General features: G+C 36.6%; 1 protein-coding gene across 1 annotated transcript; it reads right to left on the bottom strand.

The window, feature by feature from the left end:
- Positions 1–11,726: 11,726 nt before the first annotated feature.
- Positions 11,727–13,455, bottom strand: LOC115713608 (uncharacterized). The gene is made up of 3 exons (XM_061113884.1): positions 12,859–13,455; positions 12,184–12,595; positions 11,727–11,986 (listed from the first exon to the last, which is right to left on the bottom strand). Exons 1-3 carry the CDS (start codon positions 13,453–13,455, stop codon positions 11,727–11,729), a joined length of 1,269 nt encoding a protein of 422 aa, XP_060969867.1.
- Positions 13,456–24,052: the final 10,597 nt, after the last annotated feature.

The raw sequence follows: 24,052 nt of genomic DNA on the forward strand, positions 1-24,052 counted from the left end.
GAAAATTGGCATTTTTGAGAAAATGGGATTGAAAAATAACAAAATGGCAAAATTGAAAAGTGAGGCCCATTATCCCTTATATGGCCGACCACTTTGTATAAGATTTACCATTTATATTTTTTATTATTTTAATGCCATACAATTCTAGCCTAAACCTAGATGGCATTCTATAAATAGAAAGTGTTGGCTTCAGGAAACTATGCACAAGCATCTCATTCCTTTCAGAGAAAACTTTCTAGCCACCACTTCCCTTCTCTTTTCCTCTTCAATTTCGAACCCTAGTGATAGAGTAGTGCCCACACACATCAAGTGGTATCTCAATCATAGTGTGGAAGATTGTGTAGAATCCAATCAACAAGAAGGAGAATCAACATCAAAGAAGGAGAGAAAGAGATCCAGGTTCAGATCTTGATTATGTTCTGCTACAGAAAGGAATCAAGGGCTAGAGATCTGAACGGAAGGAGTCATTATATTCCGCTGCACCCAATGTAAGGTTTACTGAACTTTATATGTGTTCATTTTGTTGTTTTAGAATTCATATTAGGATGTTAATGAAACATACATGGTAGTAAATCTAGATGCTGGTAAAATATTTCCAACAACTGGCACCAGAGCCATGGTAAATATTGTTAGACAAACATTAGACAAACATAATAGTGTTAGATCTCGAATGATAAATATTGTAAATGCAACATCTAGCTGTTCATCAATTGATGACACCTTAGACTAGTATTTACAATATGAAACAAGAAGATTGTATAAATAAGATTACTTTGACTCTCGCTAATCGGAGCATCGTTGGATTCTTATGTCAATACGAATTTATCCTAATTCCTCTTAGCTTATTCATTTCGAATTAGCTCAATAACATATCATTGGATGAATGGTTTATAAATCATTTCATGTCATTCTATATTTTCTCTTAAGAAATGAAATGACGCATATGATTATATTCCCGAAATTCTATCCCAAAATGATATAAATCCTTAATCTTACGTACTTGTATGGGCAAATCAGACTTAGAGTTAAATTAGTAGTGGTGGTCCAAGAAAGAATTACTCATTATATTTGGTATAAATTTAAGTCTTTCACTTTAAATTTTAGATTCTAAATAATTTTTTTTAATACAATACAGTTTCACTTTCACAAGTGTTTAATAACCAGTTTCTATCAATGGATTCAAACTGCATGTTAGTAAGGAATATGAGTTTAGTATTCTGTGACCAGGATCCACTTGCACTATTCTAAGAACTCTTTGATTAACTAAACCTAAGTCATCAAAGACTACAACCACATTTTTTTTTAAATCTATGGCATTTGTATCTTGTTCATAGTGGTTTTGACAAGATCAATCTCTGCAAAGAGTTAATATGCCTATATCCACTGAAAGTAAGTTCATCTCATACGCAGATGGATGTACATTCAGGGGTGGATATGAGTTTTTTGTTATATTCTTAAAACAATCACTCTAGATTTTACCTTAAGCAAAAGAAATTTGAAATGTTTGAAAAATTTCATGAATTTCTAGCAATGGTAAAAAACCATCAAGGTAAGTGGTTAAAGATCTTGCAAACTGATAGGGGTGGAGAAATAGTTAGTAGATATGCAGTTCAAAGATCATTAAATTGATTTTTAAATTATATCCAAACTTACCTCCCCAGAAGAAATTCTTTTTGCATATTGATGATTAGTTACTAGTCGTTGCCTAAGTCCTTCTATGGTAATACAATTTCAGAATGATGCAATGGTTGGGTATTTAGTGAAAACCATTACTAGATTCATGGATGACCTAATCGAAATCTTATGAAAAGCTAGAACTGTTAACCATGGTTTGCATGTTTGTTAGCTATTCTAAGTGATTAGGGGTGGACCATCCCATAGTCATTAGATAAGAAAGTGTTTGTTTATACAAATACTACTTTTCTAAGAAAATGACTAAGTCTGAAAAACAAAGTAGCAAATAAAGGAGATATTTTTTTTTTGATTCCATAAGTGTTCTATCATCTTATTCGATACAAGATGATCCCACTGCCTCTGTTGTCTTGACACAACTGAAGAGGTCAATACCATTTAGTTTTCTTAGACATAATTCACGGTACCTTGTCGTAGTGGGAGGGTTTCATGGAACTCACTCTTCTTATGACTTGGAAGACACTAGTGATTAAAATCCATTGTGAGTTTCAATAAGTAATGGATTGTCAAGATAAGAAACTAAGAAGAAAAGCCATTAGATTTATGGTTTGATCCATTCACATGGAGTAACCTAAAGTTTTCTTTTACAAGGACATAAAAGGAAATTTTCATTAATAAGTCTATTCAATGGACTTAACAAAACTTCTTGTTCCTAGTATTATAGGTTTGAGTTTATCTAAACCTATGGCTTATGGTATACCTGGTAATTACTTACTCTAATGCAAGCAACTTACTTTAGTAAGATGCTGAAGCATTCTCTTTTTAATGGAAATTTATAGAAGCCTCTCGACTTCTAGGCATAGATTTTATTTATCTAAGGAAAAGTCTAAACTATTCCAGAAAAGATAAAGCCATGAAAGAATTTCTTAAATTAACAGTGAGAGGTCTCAGATATGCTTTAGTATGCCTTAGACCAGAAACCTGCTGTTGAGTGGGAGTAATGAGTAGGTATCAGATTAATCCAGGAGAGGAACATTGGAAGACAATCAAGTAAATCTTAAGATTAAGAAGAGGAACTATATGTTAGTCGATAAGGGTGTTTTTAAAACTCTTAGACTACACCACATCAGATTTCGAGACTTGCCTTTGTGCTAAAAAGTCTACTGATGAGATGGTGATTACTCTTGGGGTGGAGTACTGATTTTGGAGAAGTGTAAAAACCTACCTGAAGTCTCTAGGTCTACCAGAGAGAGACTGAATGTTAAAGATGCAGGAAAGGTACTTATTCAGTCTAAGAAAAGTTCTATACATATGTGGCACCGTTCCAACTTGTCTTAACTACTAGTGTTATTTCCTGATTAACCAAAACGTAGTTGCCAAAAGTATAGAATCCAGTATCCCAAGAGAGTAGACATATAGAGAGGAATTTCACAATATCAAGGATTTTGTTATTAAGGAAGAGTAATGGTGGAGAAAAAGGTTGTGGTTAATTCAACCTGTCAGATACTATTACGGGGAGTATACTACTACTACACTTGATTTGTATATCAAGGTGTTGAGATTATTTGAAATGAACATTTTGTTTTATATTAGTGCAAGTGGGAGTTTGTTGGGTTTTGTGCCCTAAATAAAACCCATTTCAATATAATCAGATTTACTTATTAATAAAGATCAGAAATAACATTTTATGTTGCATGGTTCACATGATTTATTTCATGATTATATGCATATAATGTATGAATTCTATTTAAGTACAGAACATATGAATTTGTTAATGATTATAGTGTTGTCAGCACAGTGGAATATAATCTTAATTATATGTTCGAAAGTTTATTCCCTGATTTGTCAGTTCACTGGATTTAGACTGGCATGATAATTAGCGATATGTATTCTTACACCTTGGATAAGTGTTATGTCCTTTCCAGGGCATTGGCAAAGTTTACCAGTATCGGATGTATGGAGTATACATCGGAAGGGACCGATATTGAACTTTTATTAGATATATTAAAATTTACCGTAATATCTATTCAATTCAATATCACCTGTTGATCCTAGATCAAATGATCTTAATCCTGATATGGTTAGGTTCGATCTCAAGAGTATTATACACGTTCTTTGATTTGTTAATTAAGCCTACTTTTGGGTCAGGGTGATACGTACATTTTGGGAACATGATAGTATAATTGAGTGGGAGCGCTAACATAAATATGGAGTCTATAACTTCTATAGGAATTTAGAAGTGAAACGATGATATCCTTCGAGCTTAGCTAAACAGAGATAAATGGTTGAGATCTCATTTCACTTCGCTGAAATATCATTTATACAGAGCTAAGTGTTTTAAGGATAAAATACATTGAAGGTGTAACGGTAATTTAGTTCCTATTCAATGTAGATCATCTATTAGAGGGTCATTGATCAAATTAGAATTATAACAATAGATAACTAATAGTGTATCTATATCGTGGAACATATAGAGCGTTCTATATGATTGAGAGTGCAATTCCAAGTTCTAAGTGTGGATTCAATAAGGAATTAATAAGTTAAGGAATTTACTTGGTAAATTCGGTTCAACTTATTGGAAGCTCGGTTATATAGGCCTATGGTCCCCATACTAGTTGAGACCATACTGCTTGTAAGACTCAGTTAATTGATTTTGATTAATCAATTATAATTCTAAAGTTAGACTATGTCTACTTTATGAATTTTCACTAAGCAAGGGCAAAATTGTAAAGAAAAGAGATTCTAGGTTTATTTATTAATTAAGAGACTTTATATGTCTAAATTAATAAATATATTACATGACAATATTATTTAATAATTAATTTTTAGTTATTAAATAATTGGAATTGACATTTAAATGGTTAAAATTTGAAAATTTGTATTTTTGAGAAAATGGGATTGAAAAATAACAAAATGGCAAAATTGCAAAGTGAGGCCCATTATCCCTTATATGGCCGACCACTTTGTATAAGATTTACCATTTATATTTTTCATTATTTTAATGCCATACAATTCTAACCTAAACCTAGATGGCATTCTATAAATAGAAAGTGTTGGCTTCAGGAAACTATGCACAAGCATCTCATTCCTTTCAGATAAAACTTTCTAGCCACCACTTCCCTTATCTTTTCCTCTTCAATTTCAAACCCTAGTGCCTAGTGATAGAGTAGTGCCCACACACATCAAGTGGTATCTCAATCATAGTGTGGAAGATTGTGTAGAATCCAATCAACAAGAAGGAGAATCAGCATCAAAGAAGGAGAGAAAGAGATCCAGGTTCAGATCTTGATTATGTTCTGCTACAGAAAGGAATCAAGGGCTAGAGATCTGAACGGAAGGAGTCATTATATTCCGCTGCACCCAATGTAAGGTTTACTAAACTGTATATGTGTTTATTTTATTATTTTAGAATTCATATTAGGATGTTAATGAAACATACATGGTAGTAAATCTAGATCCTGGTGAAGTATTTCCAACACTATGCTACATAGACATAAATAGACGTGTGAGCGTAACACGTGGGTGTATGCTATCTAGACCTAAATAGACGTGTGAGCGTAACACGCTGGTCTATGCCACATAGACATATATAGGCGTGTGAGCGTAACACGCAGGTCTATATTAAATAGACAAATAGTGCTGTGGCATCATTAATTATGTGTTATATATTTATTGTGTACATGGTTATTTATACTGTCTTGCTGGGCTTGGCTCACGGGTGCTCTACTGTGCAGGAAAGGGTAAATCAGTCCGTGATGCCATGAGTGCGAGACCTTGGCGATGCTTGTACATGTTCGGGCCACACTAAACCAAGCGGGTTAGGGTCCACCGGTGATGCTTTTTGTAACTCTAATTTTGCCGCTTAGGTCGGCTCGTAAAATGAACTTGTAATATTTTTATGAAAATATTTACAAGATCTCGAAACATGTATCTTTTGGTTGTAAAGTTTAAAGTTGTTACAAGTTTAATTTTCATTCAGTTTCAAATAAAGTTTAAATTTTCCGCGCTTATCTTTCTAGTAATAATCCGATTTAGGGGATTAGGGTGTCTTAATCGGTTGGTGTAGCGTGCCTAATTTTTAGGGCGTTATAGCTATGATCAAAACAACCTTCAGTGAGAAAACCACTTTGACTGCTTGAAACTTCAATAACCATTCCTCATTTGCCATAACTCGATCAATTTGTGAAAAAGATCTTTCCTCATTGCCTTGCTTATTATTCCAGGTATAAAAAGACCTAGAATATTTGATGTCTTTCATTTTACCTTTTTTCACATAATTCTTGAAAGCTTCCAAGAAACTCATCTTGAATCTCTTACTAACTCTCTTATTAGAATGGAGAATATCATTAAAACCGCCAAGCATAATCCATGGTTCATTTATCTTTACAGCTAGCTCTTTTAAATCTTGCCATAATATAAATCTTCCTTGCTCTTCATTAAAGCCATAAAAAAACGGTACGAAAAGATTTCTTTTCCAGAAGTTGTTAGAACTTACAAGTGAATTAGTTTGATAGAACACCAAATTATATTATCTGAAATATTTGAGGATTTCCGCTAACTATAATTTGACCTCCAGCATACCATGCATTATTCGAAGTAAAAAACTATCCTCCAATTATATTTACATATAAGTCGCACAACTTTGATACCTTTCTCTCGTCTCGAGAAAACTAACCGACCCTATGTTCATTTTATAGATTAAAAGTTTAAACTCTATTTATTTTTTTGTGGTTATTGATCCCTCGGATGTTCTAACTCATAATCTTATCCCTTCGAAATAGGAGGCTCTCCCTTCTTTTGTACTAGAAAAATTTTCTCCACTTTTTGTGCATTCGCCAATTTCATCTAGTGCCTGAAAAGCATTTAAAATATGAGGAGGATGAAGCACTATAGCAGTTTGTTTCCTGCCCTGTTTCACTTGTTGGAACTCTTTTGAATCAACCACTATCTTTGGTGCTACAACCGAGTCTTCCACTAACAATTTCTTCTTTTCAACCCATATCTTCTTTTGCTTCATACCTTTTGGCTCTTCCTTTTCTCTACAAACGTTCACTTTGTGCCCCTTAGCCTTACAATGATTACAAACTATAGGAATCGATTCATATTTCACTTGAAATTTAATATCCTGATTGATTTCATTAGTGAAAGAAATTGTATAGGGAAAGTCTTGATACATGTGTACTTCAGTAAGGATCCTTGGGAAGTTAAGTCTCTCCTTATTCTTAGTAATCTCATCAAGCATAATAATAGGAGTCCCTAAATTATATTCAAGAACAAGTAGATCATATTTGCCTTTCTTAGGCTTAGAGAGATACTCGTTACATTTTCTCTTCTAGTGTCCCATTACGCCATAATAGAAATACTTGCCTTTTTCCTTTTTGTCCTTAGACTTAGGATTGGCTTTGTTCTTTTTGGCTTTAGGTTCCTTTTTGTCTTTAGGCTTGCCACTGTTGTTGTCCTTACTGTTCTATTTCCTTTTCTTATTAGAAGAAGAAGAAGAAGGAGAAGAAGAAGAAGGAGAACTCGATTTTGCTTCAACAATATTTGATTAACCTTTCTCGGACTTATCCTTGTTAAGGTTCTCAATCAACTTTCCTATTTTTTCCCGGGATCCCGCTACTAAGATAGATGTTTATTTCTTAAAATATACCATATATCTAGGCACGAACAGAGGAAGGGGTCAAATTTATTCTAATGGGATCAATAGTAAAAATAATGTTTATAATGCTACAACGACGAGTATAGTAAGCAAAATCATATGAAAAGAAAAAGAAGGATACAAAATAATTATAGTGGAGGCATTTGATGGATGTCAAGTGATTGATATTATTCCTCCAAGATCACCACTTAAATAGACATAATGACTAAAAATAACAAAACCTTTGTACTTTGATCAAAATAAGTAAAAAAGTGAGTCCACTCATGAGGTCTGAATATTAAGTTAAGAATGAATCATAGTTGTAATACTTTAGTAAGATATTTCATATAGTCCTCCTATATGAATGATTGATCGAACGATGAACTTGGATGACTAGGAGAGAGGCGCATCTGTCTAAATAATGAATGAGTAGCAGGCACTCTGTGCTTCATTTTGTCAAATTTGAAATACCTTTATCAAGATAGAATGAGTCAATGCCCATTCCCTGGTAAGATGTAGGCTGATGGCACAGTTGGTGCGTTAGGTAGGTTGACAATGCTGGGTTATTACCGTTGTTTATGCCTTGATCGCCCAATTGAGGATCACGAGGCTTTTCGCAGTTTCAGGGCGTTTGGGACTGCGCCGTAAAAATTGCATTGAGGTGATCATGAGGATCACCTCTGTGAACTTGGTACCTTCCTCCTCGCGGTGTTTCCACAGAGCCAGACCTAGTATATACACGAGGAGTACGACTTTGTGAGGATGAAGAACGAGATTCAACATCGTTTACCTCATTACGCGGTTGGGCCCTGCTATGAGGGTTGCGTCGCTCGGGGTCCTCCTCTTGTGGCACTTCACGGTTGGAGTTTCGTGCGACTTGATCCCTCTGTGTTGGTTGATTCAAGTCTAGTCCCTCTTGTCCAGTCCTGCGTTCTCTGCGAGTGCAAGTAGTTCGTCGCCTAGTATTCGTTACCTGGGGGTTATCTGAACGTGTGGTTGGTACTCGTGGAGGACGTCGGGTTTTGACCCTTCCATTGATTTCAGCCTGCATTTGGTCTTGTAAGGCCGTATACTGGGTCGTGGTCAATTGGATGACTCCTTCAGACACCACAGTAGGTGTAATAGGCGGGAATTGCCCCACAATGGCTGCCGGTGTAGATGTTTCTCCAACATGAGCGGCAGTTTCAGGGAATAAGTTGAGAGGAGTAATGGTTGTCTGTCCCACTCCTCCGTTGATGGTGTGGACAGGTGCTGTTCCATTACTTGTGAGTAGAATATTCATCATTCCAACATTGATTGATCCAGTGTTGTTATCTCCATTCGTCTGGTTTCCAGCCATGATGATTTTCCTCCGAAATCAACAGAAAATTTCTTTCCCACAAACGACACCAAATGTTGTTGGAGGAATTTAGACAACACCAAAATAAATAATATATTAAAAATATAAACAGAAAATGTGCAAGTACTCAACTTAGTACGTCTGTACATCCATAGCTTGAATACTCGCCGCTCTAGGTTGAGTACTCGCACATTTTCTGTTTATATTTTTAAAATATTATTTATTTTGGTGTCGTCTAAATTCCTCCAACAACAGTAATTTGCGACTCAGTACGTTTTTCATCAAGTAGATCTAAGGATAATTTTAAGAGCTTTTGGTTTTCTTCTTGATTATAAAACTCTCGTCTGTGAGTCACAATATTTACTTCTGCTGGTAGCATTGCCTCCGAGCCAAATGCTAGCGAGAATGGAGTATGTCCCGCTGCTGTCTTCTCAGTTGTCCTATGAGCCCAAAGTACTTGAGGTAATTCATCGACCCATCTACCTTTGGCAGCGTCTAATTTCTTTTTGATAGTATCTTTCAAGGTCTTATTTACAGCTTCTACTTGCCCATTCGCTTGAGGCGTGGAGACTGACGAGAAGCTTTTGATAATCTTGTTCCTTTTACAGAACTCAGTGAATAATTCACCATCGAACTGAAATCTGTTATCTGATACTATCTTAATGGGTATTTCGAACCTAAAAATTATGTTCTTGACTACAAGGTCAAGAACTTTTTTGCAGGTTATGGACACCAGAGGTTCAACCTCCGTCCATTTTGTAAAGAAGTCAACAGCCACCACTTCGTACTTTGCTCCTCCTCGCCCTGTGGGTGGTGCCCCAATCAAATTTATCCCCCATATTGCAAATGGGTAAGGCGAGGTCATCATCCTTAGTTCCGTTGGTGTTACGCGAGGTATATGTGAGAATCTCTAACATTTATCGCATTTCTTGACAAATTTGTGGGTGTCCTCATTTATGGTTGGCCAGTATTATCCTTGTCGAATAATCCTTTTTGACAAGCTTTGCCAACCTACATGGTCCCCATAAAAGCCTTCATGGATTTCTCTGATGATCTCGTTTGCTTCTACAGGAAGAACACACTGTAGGAGAGGCATCAAATAGCCCCTTCTATATAATTTGCCCTCTACTATCGTGTAGCGAGGCACTGAGTACAAGAGTTTTCGTGCCTCGTTTTTGTCAGCTAGAAGTTGTCCATTGAGAAGATAGTTGATTATGAGTGTCATCCACGTGGGTGAGCTATCTATCATCTCGACATCTTCCTTTTCACATATAATTGGTTCGTTTAACATCTCCACTGAAACCAAGTTCAATTCATCCAATTCATTCTGCGAGGCCATTTTTGCTAAGGCATCGACATTAGAGTTTTGTTCTCTTGGTATTTGCTCGATTTTGAAATAATCAAACTTTTTCAAGTTCTTCTGAACTTTCTCTAGGTACTTTGACATTTTAAGCCCTTAGTCTGTTATTTCCCGAGAACTTGATTTATAATCAGTTGTGAATCACTATGGCATATGAGGTTTTTAACCTTCAACACTTCAGCTATCTTCAAAACAGTGATCAAGGCTTCATACTCAGCCTCGGTATTTGACGTGTTGAATTGAAATCTTAAGGCATAGTGAAACTTGAAGCCTTCTAGCGAAATTAATATCACCTCTGTACATGAGCCATGCTCATTGGATGCACCATCCACATATAATTTCCAAGTATCTACGTCTTGTTGAACAAGCAAATTTTCCTATCGAGTTACTCCTTCTATCAAGAAATCTGCCAAGGCTTGGCCCTTGATGGACGTTTGTGGGTGATACGTTATGTCAAACTGCCCCAGTTCAATTGTCTATTTTATCAATCTTCCAAAAGCATCTGGTTTTGACAAAACTTGTCTCAGGGGTTGATTAGTTAACACCTTAATCAGATGTGCCTGAAAGTAAGGTCGTAACTTACGAGATGCATGGATTAGGCATAAGGCAAGTTTTTCAAGAGGGGGATACCTCGATTTTTCCCCCAGTAACCTCTTACTAACATAGTAAACAGGTTGCTGGTACTTTCCCTCTTCTCGCACTATTGTTGCACTAATCACATTTTCTGGGACAGCTAAGTAGAGGAGAAATGTCTCTCCAGTTATTGGTTTCGCCAAAACTGGAGGTGTCGACAATAATCTTTTTATGCTCTTAAAGGCCTCCTCGCACTCTTCTGTCCATTCAAACTTTTTGTTGTCTCGCAATACATTGAAAGATGGTAGACAGTTATCAGTTGACTTTGAAATGAATCTGTTAAGAGCTGCCATTCTTCCTGTTAGGGCCTGAACTTCCTTCGGTTTAGTTGGTGATGACATATCTATCAAAGCCTTAATCTTTTTAGGTTTTCGCTTCAATACCCCTCGCGTTGACTATGAATCCCAGAAATTTTCCCGAGGAAACTCCAAAGGAATATTTTTTCGGGTTAAGCTTCATATTCTAAGATTTTGATATTTCAAAGCACTCCGCGAGGTCTGTTGTATGATCTCCACTCTTTATCGACTTCACCAACATATCATCGACGTAGACTTCCATGTTTCTTCCAATTTTTCTCGCAAACATTTTATTCATAAGTTGCTGATATGTTGCCCCAGCGTTTTTCAAACCAAACGGCATGACTTTATAACAATAAAGTCCCATCTTGGTTAGGAAGCTTGTATGCTCTTGGTCAGGGACATGCATTTTTATCTGGTTATATCCATAGTATGCGTCCATGAACGACATAAGCTCGTGTCAGTAGTTGCATCCACTAATTGGTCAATCTTGGGTAGTGGAAAGCAATCCTTTGGACACGACTTATTCAAATTTGAAAAGTCAATACAAGTTCTCCAATTTCCATTTGATTTTGGGACGAGAACAGGGTTGGATAGCCACGAGGGATAAAATGCCTTGCGTATAAAGTCATTAACCAACAACTTATCCACTTCCTGCTTGAGTGCCCTTTGTCTCTCGGAATCCAAGGGTCGTCTCTTCTGTCTCTTGGCTGGGTAATTTGGGTCGACATTCAAGTAATGGTAGATAATCTTAGGGTCAATCCCTATCATATCTGCGTGGCTCCAAGCGAAGTGATCCTGGTTTGCCTTAAAAAAACTTGTTAGTTTCTATTTCAATTGTTCATCCAGGTTCTTCCCAATGAATACACACTTTGTGGGATTTCCTGGATTTAGAACAACCACTTCCAATTCCTCAATAGGTTTCAATAAATTCCTTTCATCTTCAATCTGAGGATCAAGATCCTCACTCTTTTTCTCACCTTCTTCAGTTACGACTGCCATTAGCTGGTGACCGACCATTCTATTCTGCAGCCCTATGCGGTAGCATTTGCGAGCCAGCATTTGGTCACCTCGCACTACTCCCACACCTATCGGTGTTTGAAACTTCAGGGATAATTAATTGAACTAATTGCCCCTAGTCCAATTAACACTGGTCGACCCAGCAATATGTTGTAAGCCGACAACAAGTCGACAACTAAAAAGTCTTGCATTATTGTGGTGGATAAAGGTGCTTTGCCCACTATTAATGGGAGCTCAATTATTCCTTGACTGGCAACGTTGTCACCTGTAAATCCACACAGATTTACCATGCAAGGTTTTAATTTGGCTTTTTCAAGTCCCATTTTCTTCAGTGTATCCTTATAAAGGATATTCACTGAACTTTCGTTGTCCACTAGCACCCTTTTTATCCTTTTGTTGGCGAGCTGGATAATAATTACTAGTGGGCCGATGTGAGGATATCTCACGTGTTTTTCATCTATCTCTGAGAATACAATCGGAGGTTCCTCAGTCTTAGCTTTCTTAAAAGGTTCTGGAGCAAAAGCAGACTGCTCGTTCTTCACTTCCTTTACATATCTCTTTTGGGCATTATTACTTTCCCCTACAATATGTAGCCTTCCCAAGATAACCAGAATATCCTCTCCTTGTAGAGGAGGAGGTTGTAATCCTTGGTTGCCTGGGTTATTAGGCAAATTTGGCTAGTTTTGTCCATTGCCTTGTCTTTTCACATATTGCTGGAAGTGACCTCGCGCGATGAGACTCTCTATCTCGTCTTTCAGTTGATGGCACTCCTCTATCGTATGCCCAATGTCCTTGTGATACTTACAAAGTTTGGTTGCATCGCTCTTATGTCTTGCATGCCTTATGGCTCAGGTTTACGGAATGCGACCCAGTGCTCATGTGCGAGATAGATCTTTTCCCGAGTTTCATTAGGCTAAGTGTAAATAGTGTAGATTAGCACGTATTTGTCGTGCTTCTTTTGTTTTTTCTTGTCCTTAGCTGACTCCTTAGAGTTATCTTTCCTCTTTGAACTAGAGGCTTCTGGGTTGTCAGCCTTGGTCAAGACGGTGCTTGTCGAGACAGTGTTGGGTTTACTTCCTGAGCCGGTCTTTAAAAACTTCATCTCTTTTCTTGCTTCCTCTTTTCGAACAAACACTTGAGCTCTTTCATTGAACTCGCTGATGTTTTTCACTGGGGGACCCTGCAGGTCATCCCATAGCTCGCCTCCAGCAGTGGAAAGATCAGTTGTGATCTCTGCCTGAAGAGTAGTGAGCTGGGTACTATCGTCCAAGTTTTTAACCATTGCAGCAACTGTGCTAAAACGGCTTAAGTAGGCCTTAAGCGTCTCGCCCGACTGCTGCTTTATGTTAGTGAGGGAGGATGCCTCAGGTCGCCTGTCCCTTGCTGCTTTAAACTGTTTCTTGAAGTCCTTAGACAACTGTTCCCAAGAGGTAATTGGATGATGGGTAAATTTGTTGAACCAGCTGCTCGCTGCCCCAACTAGCGAGGTAGGGAATAAAATACAACGTAGATTATTCGTCACATTGCTGGCTCTCATGATGGTATTAAAATTATTCAAGTGCGCGACCAGATCTGTAGTCCCATCATATGACGAGACGTGAGCGTTCTTGAATCCCTAGGGGAATTCGATATTCATAATGTCTGGATGGAAAGGCTTGAGTTTCTCGTCCGAGTCATATCTAGACTGTTTTCCATGTTCCCCAACTTGATACCTCTTGAATTGGTCTTCCAACTCATTAATTCGCAATTGGATAGGATCCTCTTGCTTTTGATTGAGTTGTTGGCGAAGGTAAGGTTTTTTTTGGTTTAAGTGATTACGAAGATCGGGCTGTTGCTGGTCATAGTTACTCATGGACCTCGTCCTACTCATGGACCTCTTCCTCGAGTAACTTTCAGTTCTACTTGTGCCTGTACTCTCTCGATCAGTACCGCGACGGGTTCCATCCCCTCCTCGCGTTGATCGACTACGAGTTCTTGTGCGTCCCGAGCTGGCACTCGCCTCGTCACGTACATGCCTTCTCCCTTGGGTATGGATTGTTGCATGCCCCCAGCTGGGGTTTGTACGTGCCCCTTCCCTATTTGTTCAAGAAGGACATTGATGAAACCTCGATGGCAACCCACCCGTCCTAGGTTGAGTCCAGGATTTCCCTTGTTCTCACGGGGGATTTCTTGTTCCCTAGTCTCGGGTCACCTTCCATTCTCATTTCTGTGAGAAGGCTCCGATTGGTCATTTGGTTGTTCATTTTCAGGGGGACCCTCAGTTTCCCCAGGTTGTTATTTCTGAGCGTTCTCCTGAGCCGTCTCTTGCGTCCTAGTTCGTGAGCGAGGTCTGCCTCGTGGTCTCCTCACTCCAAGATCAAGTTGGTTTTGTGCGTTGTTTTTCTGTGCCGCCATGGCTGCGGCTGCCCCCCGTTCCAACTCAGCATTTCGTCGATTTGCCTCCTCCAGACGTCGCCTGAGGTTACAATTTTCCAACTCGACAATCGGTATGTATCTCGTGGGATCATAGGCACCATCATCCATGGGTTGAGCACCACCAACACTTATGTTAGGTTCTTCACTCCCTATTTTTGGGTTTTGGCCACGTTGGGTCCTCCTTGAACGTGTGGACAGTGTAGATTCTGGGTTTTGGCCACCTTTATGTTGGGTCCTTCTTAAACGTGTGGACCATGTTATTCGTGATTTGGGAGGCCTCCGTGAGCCCATTGGCTCTTTTCCAGGATGGTGAGTAGTCTCTACAAGATGAGTATCAACATTTTCTCTGTTATCAACCATGGTGAAAGGTTTTTTTTTTGGTTAGGAGGGTTTTTTCTGAGCTTTTTTTACGTAGGCTCTCAATGAAAGCACCAAACTGTTGACGTAGATTTTTGTTAACGATAATAAGCCTATTTTCGTGATAAGTTTGCACAGAAATTATAGAAAATAAAAGAAGAAAATATAACACAAACTTTTTTCGTGATTTTGCAGTTAAAATTCTGCATAGTCCACAAGTCAATCTTATTCAGATTATTCTCATAAAAACTAGGGTTCTTTTTCTCAAAGATTTTTCGTCTCTTTTTCAGTACATTCTGCCCCTATATATTGTAACATAGGGTGGCAGTTAATTACAATCAGATACGAATCCCATAATAATATTTCCCGAAATGGTGGGCTTTAATTACGCACCACGTAAATAAATACGATTATTAATTGAAAATCATACAGTTGTGATTTATTCACTTTTAATGGGTCAATGCTGACGTGAATTTAGATACACTGCAAAGTGCAGCTCGCTGGGAACTTGAATAGAAACAATAATCCTGGCAGCAAGCTGGAGCTTTTTCCATGTCTTTCCGAGGTTAATAATGGAAATCCCGTCATTTCTATGATTGAAGACATAACGGTTCATTTGAGAATTGCAGTTCTTTGTGACAAGGTGAACTTCAGTAGTCAACATCATTTGGATGTCAGATTCTATTTGACAGAGCTGACTCGACGGAGTAGTGGATCTCATTGAAAGATGTCTGGAGCTGATTAGTGAAGGTACCATGAGTATGCCTTCCTATAGCGAGATGGATCCCTCGCTATCCGTCACTTAGGTTCTTCTAGCTGTGATACTTAGTTATAGTACAATGTATATTATACGCTAAGTGTTCTAACAGTCAACATGTCTTGTCATCACCATTTTATACGTAGCGAGGTTGGTGCCTTGCTTTGTATTACTGATGTCGTCCTTATGATTGTGTCTTCTGACGCGAAATGGTTTCTCGTCAAAGCATGAATCAATAGTTTGTACATCCTTGTCTCGCTTAAGACTTTACAGTGAGCGAGTTATAAATATACTCTATCAACTCTGCATTTAATGAGTTATTCTATTTTAATATCATTTAATATAATTGCCATTATATTCGTTGATTCGTATTCTCTAAGGTTGACACGTGTCATCCTCTAAAGTGCCAACCGAATTTCGGGTATAACAAATGTCACATTTTTTAATATTTTTTAATTAAGATATTTAAAAAACAATAATAACTTTTTAAAACATATTAATTGATGATAACCGAACAAACTAATGACTTTTTTCTAATGTCTTAAAAATATTTAAAATTCGAGATGAAATTTAAGATTAAGATGTAGACACAAAAAATTGCTATTTTTAGTGACAACTTTTTAGTCACAACATATTTTTTTTGTGACTAAATGTGACTTTTAGTCACAACAAAATACTACTTGTGACTAAAACATATAGTATTTATTTACAAGTTGTCTCTAATTTAGTTTTAGTCATAACAAGTATTGTGACCAAAAATACATTTAGTCACAACAAATTGTAATTTTCGTGACTAATACCTTAGCCACGGACCTTTTAGTCACAACATAATAATAATTTATAATTAGTCATAATAATATTTTCACTTTTAGTCACAAGTTTTGGATTGACTAAAAGTAAGATTTTTTGTAGTGAGATTTGGAAAATACAACAATGACGACTACAAGTAAATTACGGTAATGACAAGAGATGAGATACAGTGATGACAATGTGGGTGAGATACAGTGATAAAAATAAGCGAGATACAATGAGACAACAAGTGCGATACAATAATAACAATAGTTATGAATGATCGAGATATGAAAATAATGTATTATGGGGAACAACGTAATTTTTTTCTACACCACTCTATTTATTTATTTTTATAAAAATAATTTTTCTAATCAAGCAATTTAAAATACTACACATAATATAGAAATTTTGAACTTCTTAATAAATAATTCCAAATAATTATTAATAAAGTTATACATTTAGTTTCTAATAAATAAAATCATTAATAATAATATGAAATAAGATAATATATTTATAATTTTACTATATATTAAAATTATATTTTTAAGTAATTATTTATTATAATATTAAAAATGATTAAATTAACAGCGCGAAGAGTTGCTATATTGTTTAGTTTCTAATAACGTTTGAAACCAGTTGGTACAATAAGTTTTGTTTAAATCATTTAGTTGCTCTTTGAATATTCTAAAAAAAATCTTTTGGGTTAATTAAATACAAAAGAAATTAAAATGATATTTTTATTTATTTATTTTAATAATAAAAAAATATCATCATAAAGAGTAGGTTGAGATAGGTTTTTTATTTTTTTATTAATTTTTTTAGTGAAAAATAATGAGATTTTATTTTAAAAAAAGTATTAAGAGTGAGAAAGAATAATTTATTTATTTATTTTTTTTTAAAAAAAAGGCTGTTGAAAAAAAAAATTAAAATCAAACAAAAAAAGTGCACGGACGTGTAACGTTTTTAACGTTAGTATTTGTGGGGTTTAAGTGTAAAAATATTAGAGAAATTATAGTAAATGGCCCCAAATAATAGGACTTGGTTAGTTTATGTCCTCATTTCAAAAAAATATAGCAAATAACCCTAAATCATAAGACTATATTAGTAAATATCCTCATTTCAAAATCATTAGTTTTTTTTTTTATTGTTTTAGAATTAGAATCAAATTATTTAAATATTATGGTACATCTATATTAGTTTTGTTAAAATCTTTTTTATTTTAAAGTTATGTCAATTTTTTTAATTTTTTATGAGTTGTTTTGGGTTGTTGGTATATAGATTTTGTTGTACGGTATATTTTTATTTTGTTGTATGGTATATTATTATTCTTAGATGATATTTAATTTTTATTATGATATGCATAATAGTGGTATATAATTTTATTAGCATAATAAAAATATTTTAATGTATGTATATAATTTTATTGTCATGGTACATATATTTAATTATTATTTTTATAGTTTTTGATTATACGATTATTTATTTTAAATAATATTTAATTAGTTTTTATTTTATTATATACAATGGTACTCATGGTATATATATTTAATTGTGGTATATAATTTGGTTACTATAGTATACATACATATATATGTATTAGTAATCTATATATTTTTATTATTCTTATTTTTTGTATATATGTTTTGGTGTATGGTATATGTATTTTTTGTTATACGGTATATAATTTTTTTTAAGTAATATTTAAGTTCTATTTTCTATTGTACTTTTGTTGACATGATATATAATTATATTAGCATCCTATATATTTTTATTTTTATTTATTGTTATTATTATATATATTTCTATTGTAAGGTATATATTTTATGTTATATGGTATATAAATTTTATTGTATAATATATCATTTTATTTTAGATAATGCATGTTTAGTTTTTATTTTAGTATACATAAAAGTGGTCATTACTACGAAAACCCCCTTTAGAGGCAGTTTTTAAGCCCTTTCAGCGTCAGTTTTGGCAAAATTCGCTACCGACGCTGATCAGGGCGTCGCTAAAGGGTTTTGAGGAACCGACGCCATAGGTACCCCTATGGCGTCAGTTATTAACTAGGAACTCACGCCATAGGAGTACATATGGCGTCGGTTTCTAGCCAATAACCGATGCTGTATGTGGCGTAGCAACCGACGCCAAAAGTGGGCAGATTTGAATTAATTTTAAAATTGGCTAAAATACATAATTTTATTTCATAAATGTAATTAAATATTACACAAACACTAATGTAAAATTAGTCAAAAATATTAATAAGTTAATAAATCTAACTACAAGTTAATCTAAAAAAATTACATAATGAAGAAAAATTCTTGGGCCTTTCAACCTCAATCGTCATCGTGAATCAACGCCATCAATCGTTCTATCCACTTTCGCTGTAATGGTAACAATTCAGTTTTTAGATCGTATTGCTTCTTACCCCCAAACTGTTAAAAAAATTAAAAATTTATATTAGTTTATATATATGTATATTATATATTTGTTATTATAATAAATACTATAATCAATAATTAAAACTTACAGCTTTTTGATCTTGTATGTAACAGTTGGGGTTTGCATGTGCGACGATGTCAGTGATATATTTCAAAACATAAAAACCACATTCTTGGCTTTTAGGTTGTCTTGGACAGTTTGCTTGTGAAATTCCTTGCCATGGGCCAAGATACTCATGTGCGTCTCCTATATATCTGAATGTACTGTTTTGAAAAATTATATTAGCATTTCAATTCATTAGTTAATTTAAATTTGTTACATAAGAAGTCATTAAATTATTACCTTTTGATCATTTGAGTAATTTCTTCGGGAATTGGGCGGCCATGTACAGGGTCTAAATGGATAATTTTCTTTGGCATAACCACCACTAGCGTCCAATGCGCACTAGAAAATTATATTGGAATATAAGTAAGATAGTATAAAAATAATTTGAAGTCATAATATATAAATGAACAATTAGCACTAAAGAATTAAATAGAGTTTACCCGATATTCCAAGGAATAAAGAACATTTGGTGGTTGTTATTCATTAATGATAACCAATCAGCCAATCGTCTTGCCGCATCGTCAAAAGACTGACTCTTTTCTTCATCGGTTTTCTCATGCACTACGAGAAGCTCTGGGTCGTAAAACTCAAAAAATTTTCTCATACCGTTGATGCTCTCCCAGATGTGCCTGCCAAAAAAAGTGTTAGTGTCTTATAATAATTTGAATAGAATTTGATATATAAGGTTAATTAGATTAAAGAAGAGTATACATCATTCCAAACAGCATTCCCTGGTTGCCGATGAAGTCACACGTAGCAACCTGCTGGAAATCCTCTCTAGATAACGTGATTTGGGTACGCGGTGCTATGAATCCTCGGGGTACAGGAATTGTGATTATATCACGTTTATCTTAACCATCCATTTTAGCGATTTAGGAATCAAGGCCATCTTCTTTTTCGAGAACAATTTATCTTCCCGTGCACCACCGCCTTGTGGAGAAAGCATCGGAGCTTTCCCCTTCGACGTATCACGTCTTGAAGGCGGTTGAGCGAGTCGACCCTAAACAAAACGGAACATAATATATCAAATTTTATCCAAATTCTACCGAAATTTCGGCAGCATAACTGTAACACCCTAACTAACATAGGCGTATTACGTGATTTTTAAACATGCTGTGCAGCTCGTTGCTAATCAACGAGGTTTATGGAAAAACGTGATTAATTAATTTTTTTTTGCTTTTTTAATTAAACTTATAAAACAATATTACAAAAGACTCGGGATCCCGATTATAAAATCATTTACAAAAAGATTTAACTGTTTAACTGATATACAAAATAAATGTGGTCTAGCGACCAGTTATAAAATCAACCTCGCTGTCCCGAGGATCGTACTCTCCAGGCCTAACTGCCCCGACATGTACAATCTTCACAAGCTCGCGCACGGTCCATCAGCTTTAGCCTTGCCTTTACCTACACATAAACGTAAAACTGTGAGTCGACAGACTCAGTAAGAAAAGCATAATAATACTCATACATAAATCCCGGTCATGATCAGACGCCCATACCCTTGATCATAACCCTAACTGCCGTGTCCAACACGATGCCGAGTCCGCCTTGCCGTGTCCAACACGGTACTAAGCCACTACTGCCATGTCCAACATGGTGCCGAGTTCGAACGTTCATAGGGACGAGTACTATTGACACGTAACGGCTGATCGGTCGAGCCGGTCATACTCCGCCGCTGGTCATACTCCGGCTGTACCGACGTGTTACTATATCCTCACGATCGGTCGAGCCGGTCATACTCCGGCTGCTTGTCATACTCCGGCTGTACCGACGGGATACGTCAATAGTACGGAACCACCAACCAAGTTTCGGCACGATCGGTCGAGCCGGTCATACTCCGCTGCCGGGTCATACTCCAGCCTGTACCGACGTGACAGGGTTGGATGGTTCGAAGCCAACATACATAACTAATGTAATCTAACAGGCTTCCTACATGCACGCTAAACATGTAATCTACATATGCATCTTGTTATACTAATCTTACTCGGATTCCGAATTCGAGTGTCTTGGCCAACCCGATTTGGAACTTTAGCCGAGCGGATTACAGGCTCCTAAACCATAAAAATCACAACACTATAAGTGACACGCTAAATCACTTCCCGGGGACTTAAACTAGGAACTAAAAGTTTCCCTATCGATAAAAAGCATGGCAATACCCCCTAAAACATAAAAACGAGGAAAACTAGGGTTTCTGAAAATTCCCCAACCGGAATTCCGGTTCTGGGAATTATTGGACCCCCATCCGGAATTCCGGTTGCACAACCGGAATTCCGGTTCCTCGCAGGAAACACACAAAATTCCATAACTCAACCAAATCAAACCCAATTCATACCAAACCTTCCAGACCTGCTCTAAATACCCCAAAGAGTATTTTCAAAGCACTAAAACAACCCAGAATTCACAGATATGAAAAACACCATTAAAGCTCAAGCTTTGAGTTCTAAACTCAAACTTGAGCAAACCCCTCTAACATGCAATCAAACCTGATTAAATCTACTAAAACAAGCATATTACAACCTCTGAAAATAACTAAAACATCAAGCAACAACCCAGCAGCAGATTCACAACATTTTCTTCAAAAATCACATTTTTGCATAGAAAAATCATAATTTTAAATAATCTAACAATCAAGCATTACAAGAAGCTTAATTAAACTCTAATCAACATGCTTACATCTCAGAAAACAACAACAAAATCACAGCAGCAACAATATTACAAATTCATGCATGCATCATATCATTTTCATCATTTTTTCAACAAATTAAAGAAGGAAATAACAAGAGCTAACCTAGCTTGAAATGGACCTTAAAAGGAGATGAATTCACAATCAAAACTTCAAGGGAGAAGACCAATTCCTTGCTGCTCCAAGGTGGCCGAAAGAGGAGAGAGAGCTTGAGAGAGTTTTTGAAAATTTTCTCTTTTTTAAACTTTGTATTTTTTGTAAAATGAAGGGAATGAAATAAAAGCCACTTATAACATTTCATTTCAGCCAATAAACAATAAAATAAATATTTATTTTTCAAATAACAAATTCACTAAAAGACAAAATACTAATGGGGCAAAAAGACCATTTTGCCCCTCCACACTAAAACCACATAAATCACACTAAAGGGGTATTTTTGGGAAATTCTAAATTCCCGGCCATTCCCGACATTCCCAATGTCTAATAAACCGTCCCAAACTACTAACATACTAAGTTGTGATTTCTACTGAGCCCAACACCGAGTTCCAAAATACCGGGCACCAGAAATGCAAAATATGAAAACTACTGAATGACATAGCAATGCATTTCTGAATTCCATAAATAACAGTATAATAAATTATTTAAATAGCTATAAATAATTTCATAATTAATCAAGATTAACTGCTAATTTCCAAATTAACTAAGCGGGCTTTACAACTATCCCCCCTTAAAAGGATTTCGTCCTCGAAATCTAACCTGAATAACTCTGGATATTGAGCTCTCATATCTGACTCTAGCTCCCAGGTGGCTTCCTCCACCTTGCTGTTTCTCCAGAGAACCTTGACCAATGCTATGGTCTTATTCCGAAGGACTTTATCCTTTCTATCCAGGATCTGCACTGGCTGTTCCTCATAAGTCATGTCTGGCTGTAGCTCAAGACTCTCATAACTGAGTATATGAGAGGGATCTGAAACGTATTTTCTCAACATTGAGACATGGAATATGTTGTCAACTGCTGATAAGGCTGGAGGCAATGCTAACCGATATGCCACTTGACCTATCTTCTCGAGAATCTCGAAAGGTCCTGTAAATCTAGGGCATAACTTGCCTCTTTTCCCGAAACGTTTAATCCCCTTCATCGGAGATACCCGTAAAAACACATGGTCCCCTACTTGGAACTCAACATCTCTGCATTTCGGATCTGCGTAACTCTTCTGTCTGCTCTGTGAGGCAAGCATTCTAGCTTTTATCTTCTCTATTGCCTCATTGGTCCGCTGCACTAACTCTGGACCTAGGTATTTCCTCTCCCCTGTCTCATCCCAGTGGATGGGAGATCTACATTTCCTACCGTATAACAGTTCATAGGGAGCCATCCCTATCGTCCTCTGATAACTGTTGTTGTAAGAAAATTCTATCAACGGTAGATATTTATTCCATGAGCCTTCAAAGTCCATAACACAGGCTCTCAACATGTCCTCCAATATCTGAATTGTCCTTTCGGACTGACCATCTCTCTGAGGATGGAATGCTGTACTAAATTTCAGCCTTGTACCCATTGCCCGTTGCAAACTTTGCCAAAATTTGGAGGTGAACTTCGGATCCCTGTCCGAAACTATAGACTTCGGTACTCCGTGAAGTCTTACGATCTCCCTAACATACAATTCTGCCAACTGATCTACTGTAAATGTTGTTCTAACCGGCAGAAAATGAGCAGATTTCGTAAATCGATCCACCACTACCCAGATGGAATCATACAAACCCGTGGTCCTAGGTAACCCGACCACAAAATCCATCGTGATATCTTCCCATTTCCATTCTGGTAGGGTTAGAGGCTGCAACACCCCTGCTGGTCTCTGATGTTCAGCCTTAATCTGCTGACAAGTGAGGCATCTCGATACGAATTCTACCAAATTCTTCTTCATACCGATCCACCAGAAGTACGGTTTCAAATCTTGGTACATCTTAGTGGTGCCGGGATGCAGAGAATACGGGGTAGAATGAGCCTCCTCAAAGATCTCATTCCTAAGTTCCACACTATTCGGAACACAAACCCTGGCTTTATACAAAAGCATCCCACTGTCTGACACTGAAAAATCCTTGGCTTGACCAGCCAACACCTCATCTCTGACCTTTACTAAATCTGGATCCGTCATTTGAGCAACTTTTATTCTTTCCAACAGGTCAGATTGCAGCGTTAAGTTGTGAAGCTGACCCACCACAAACTCAATGCTGGATCTAACCATATCCTCTGCTAGCTGAGGTGAGATCTGAACCATACTAGCTACTTGCCCGGGACCCTTTATGCTCAGGGCATCGGCCACTACATTGGCTTTTCCGGGATGATAGAGGATCTCACAATCGTAATCTTTCACTAATTCCAACCAACGCCTTTGTCTCATATTCAAATCCTTCTGAGTAAAGAAATATTTGAGACTTTTATGGTCGGTATAGATCTCACACTTTTCCCCGTAAAGATAATGCCGCCAAATCTTCAATGCGAAAACCACCGCGGCCAACTCTAGATCATGAGTCGGGTATCGCTGTTCATAATCCTTTAACTGACGGGAGGCATAAGCGATA

This window comes from Cannabis sativa, chromosome 4, assembly GCF_029168945.1.
Source record: "Cannabis sativa cultivar Pink pepper isolate KNU-18-1 chromosome 4, ASM2916894v1, whole genome shotgun sequence".
Lineage (NCBI taxonomy): Eukaryota > Viridiplantae > Streptophyta > Magnoliopsida > Rosales > Cannabaceae > Cannabis > Cannabis sativa.

What these genes read in the sequence shown, in the direction of transcription:
- LOC115713608 (XM_061113884.1), bottom strand. Translation starts at nt 13,455, where the DNA reads ATGAGAGCCAGCAATGTGACGAATAATCTACGTTGTATTTTATTCCCT. An exon ending in AAAAGAAGCACGACAAATAC is followed by an intron (nt 12,596 to 12,858) that starts GTGCTAATCTAC and finishes GGACAAAACTAG; the next exon opens with CCAAATTTGCCTAATAACCC. An exon ending in AAATCTGTGTGGATTTACAG is followed by an intron (nt 11,987 to 12,183) that starts GTGACAACGTTG and finishes AAACACCGATAG; the next exon opens with GTGTGGGAGTAGTGCGAGGT.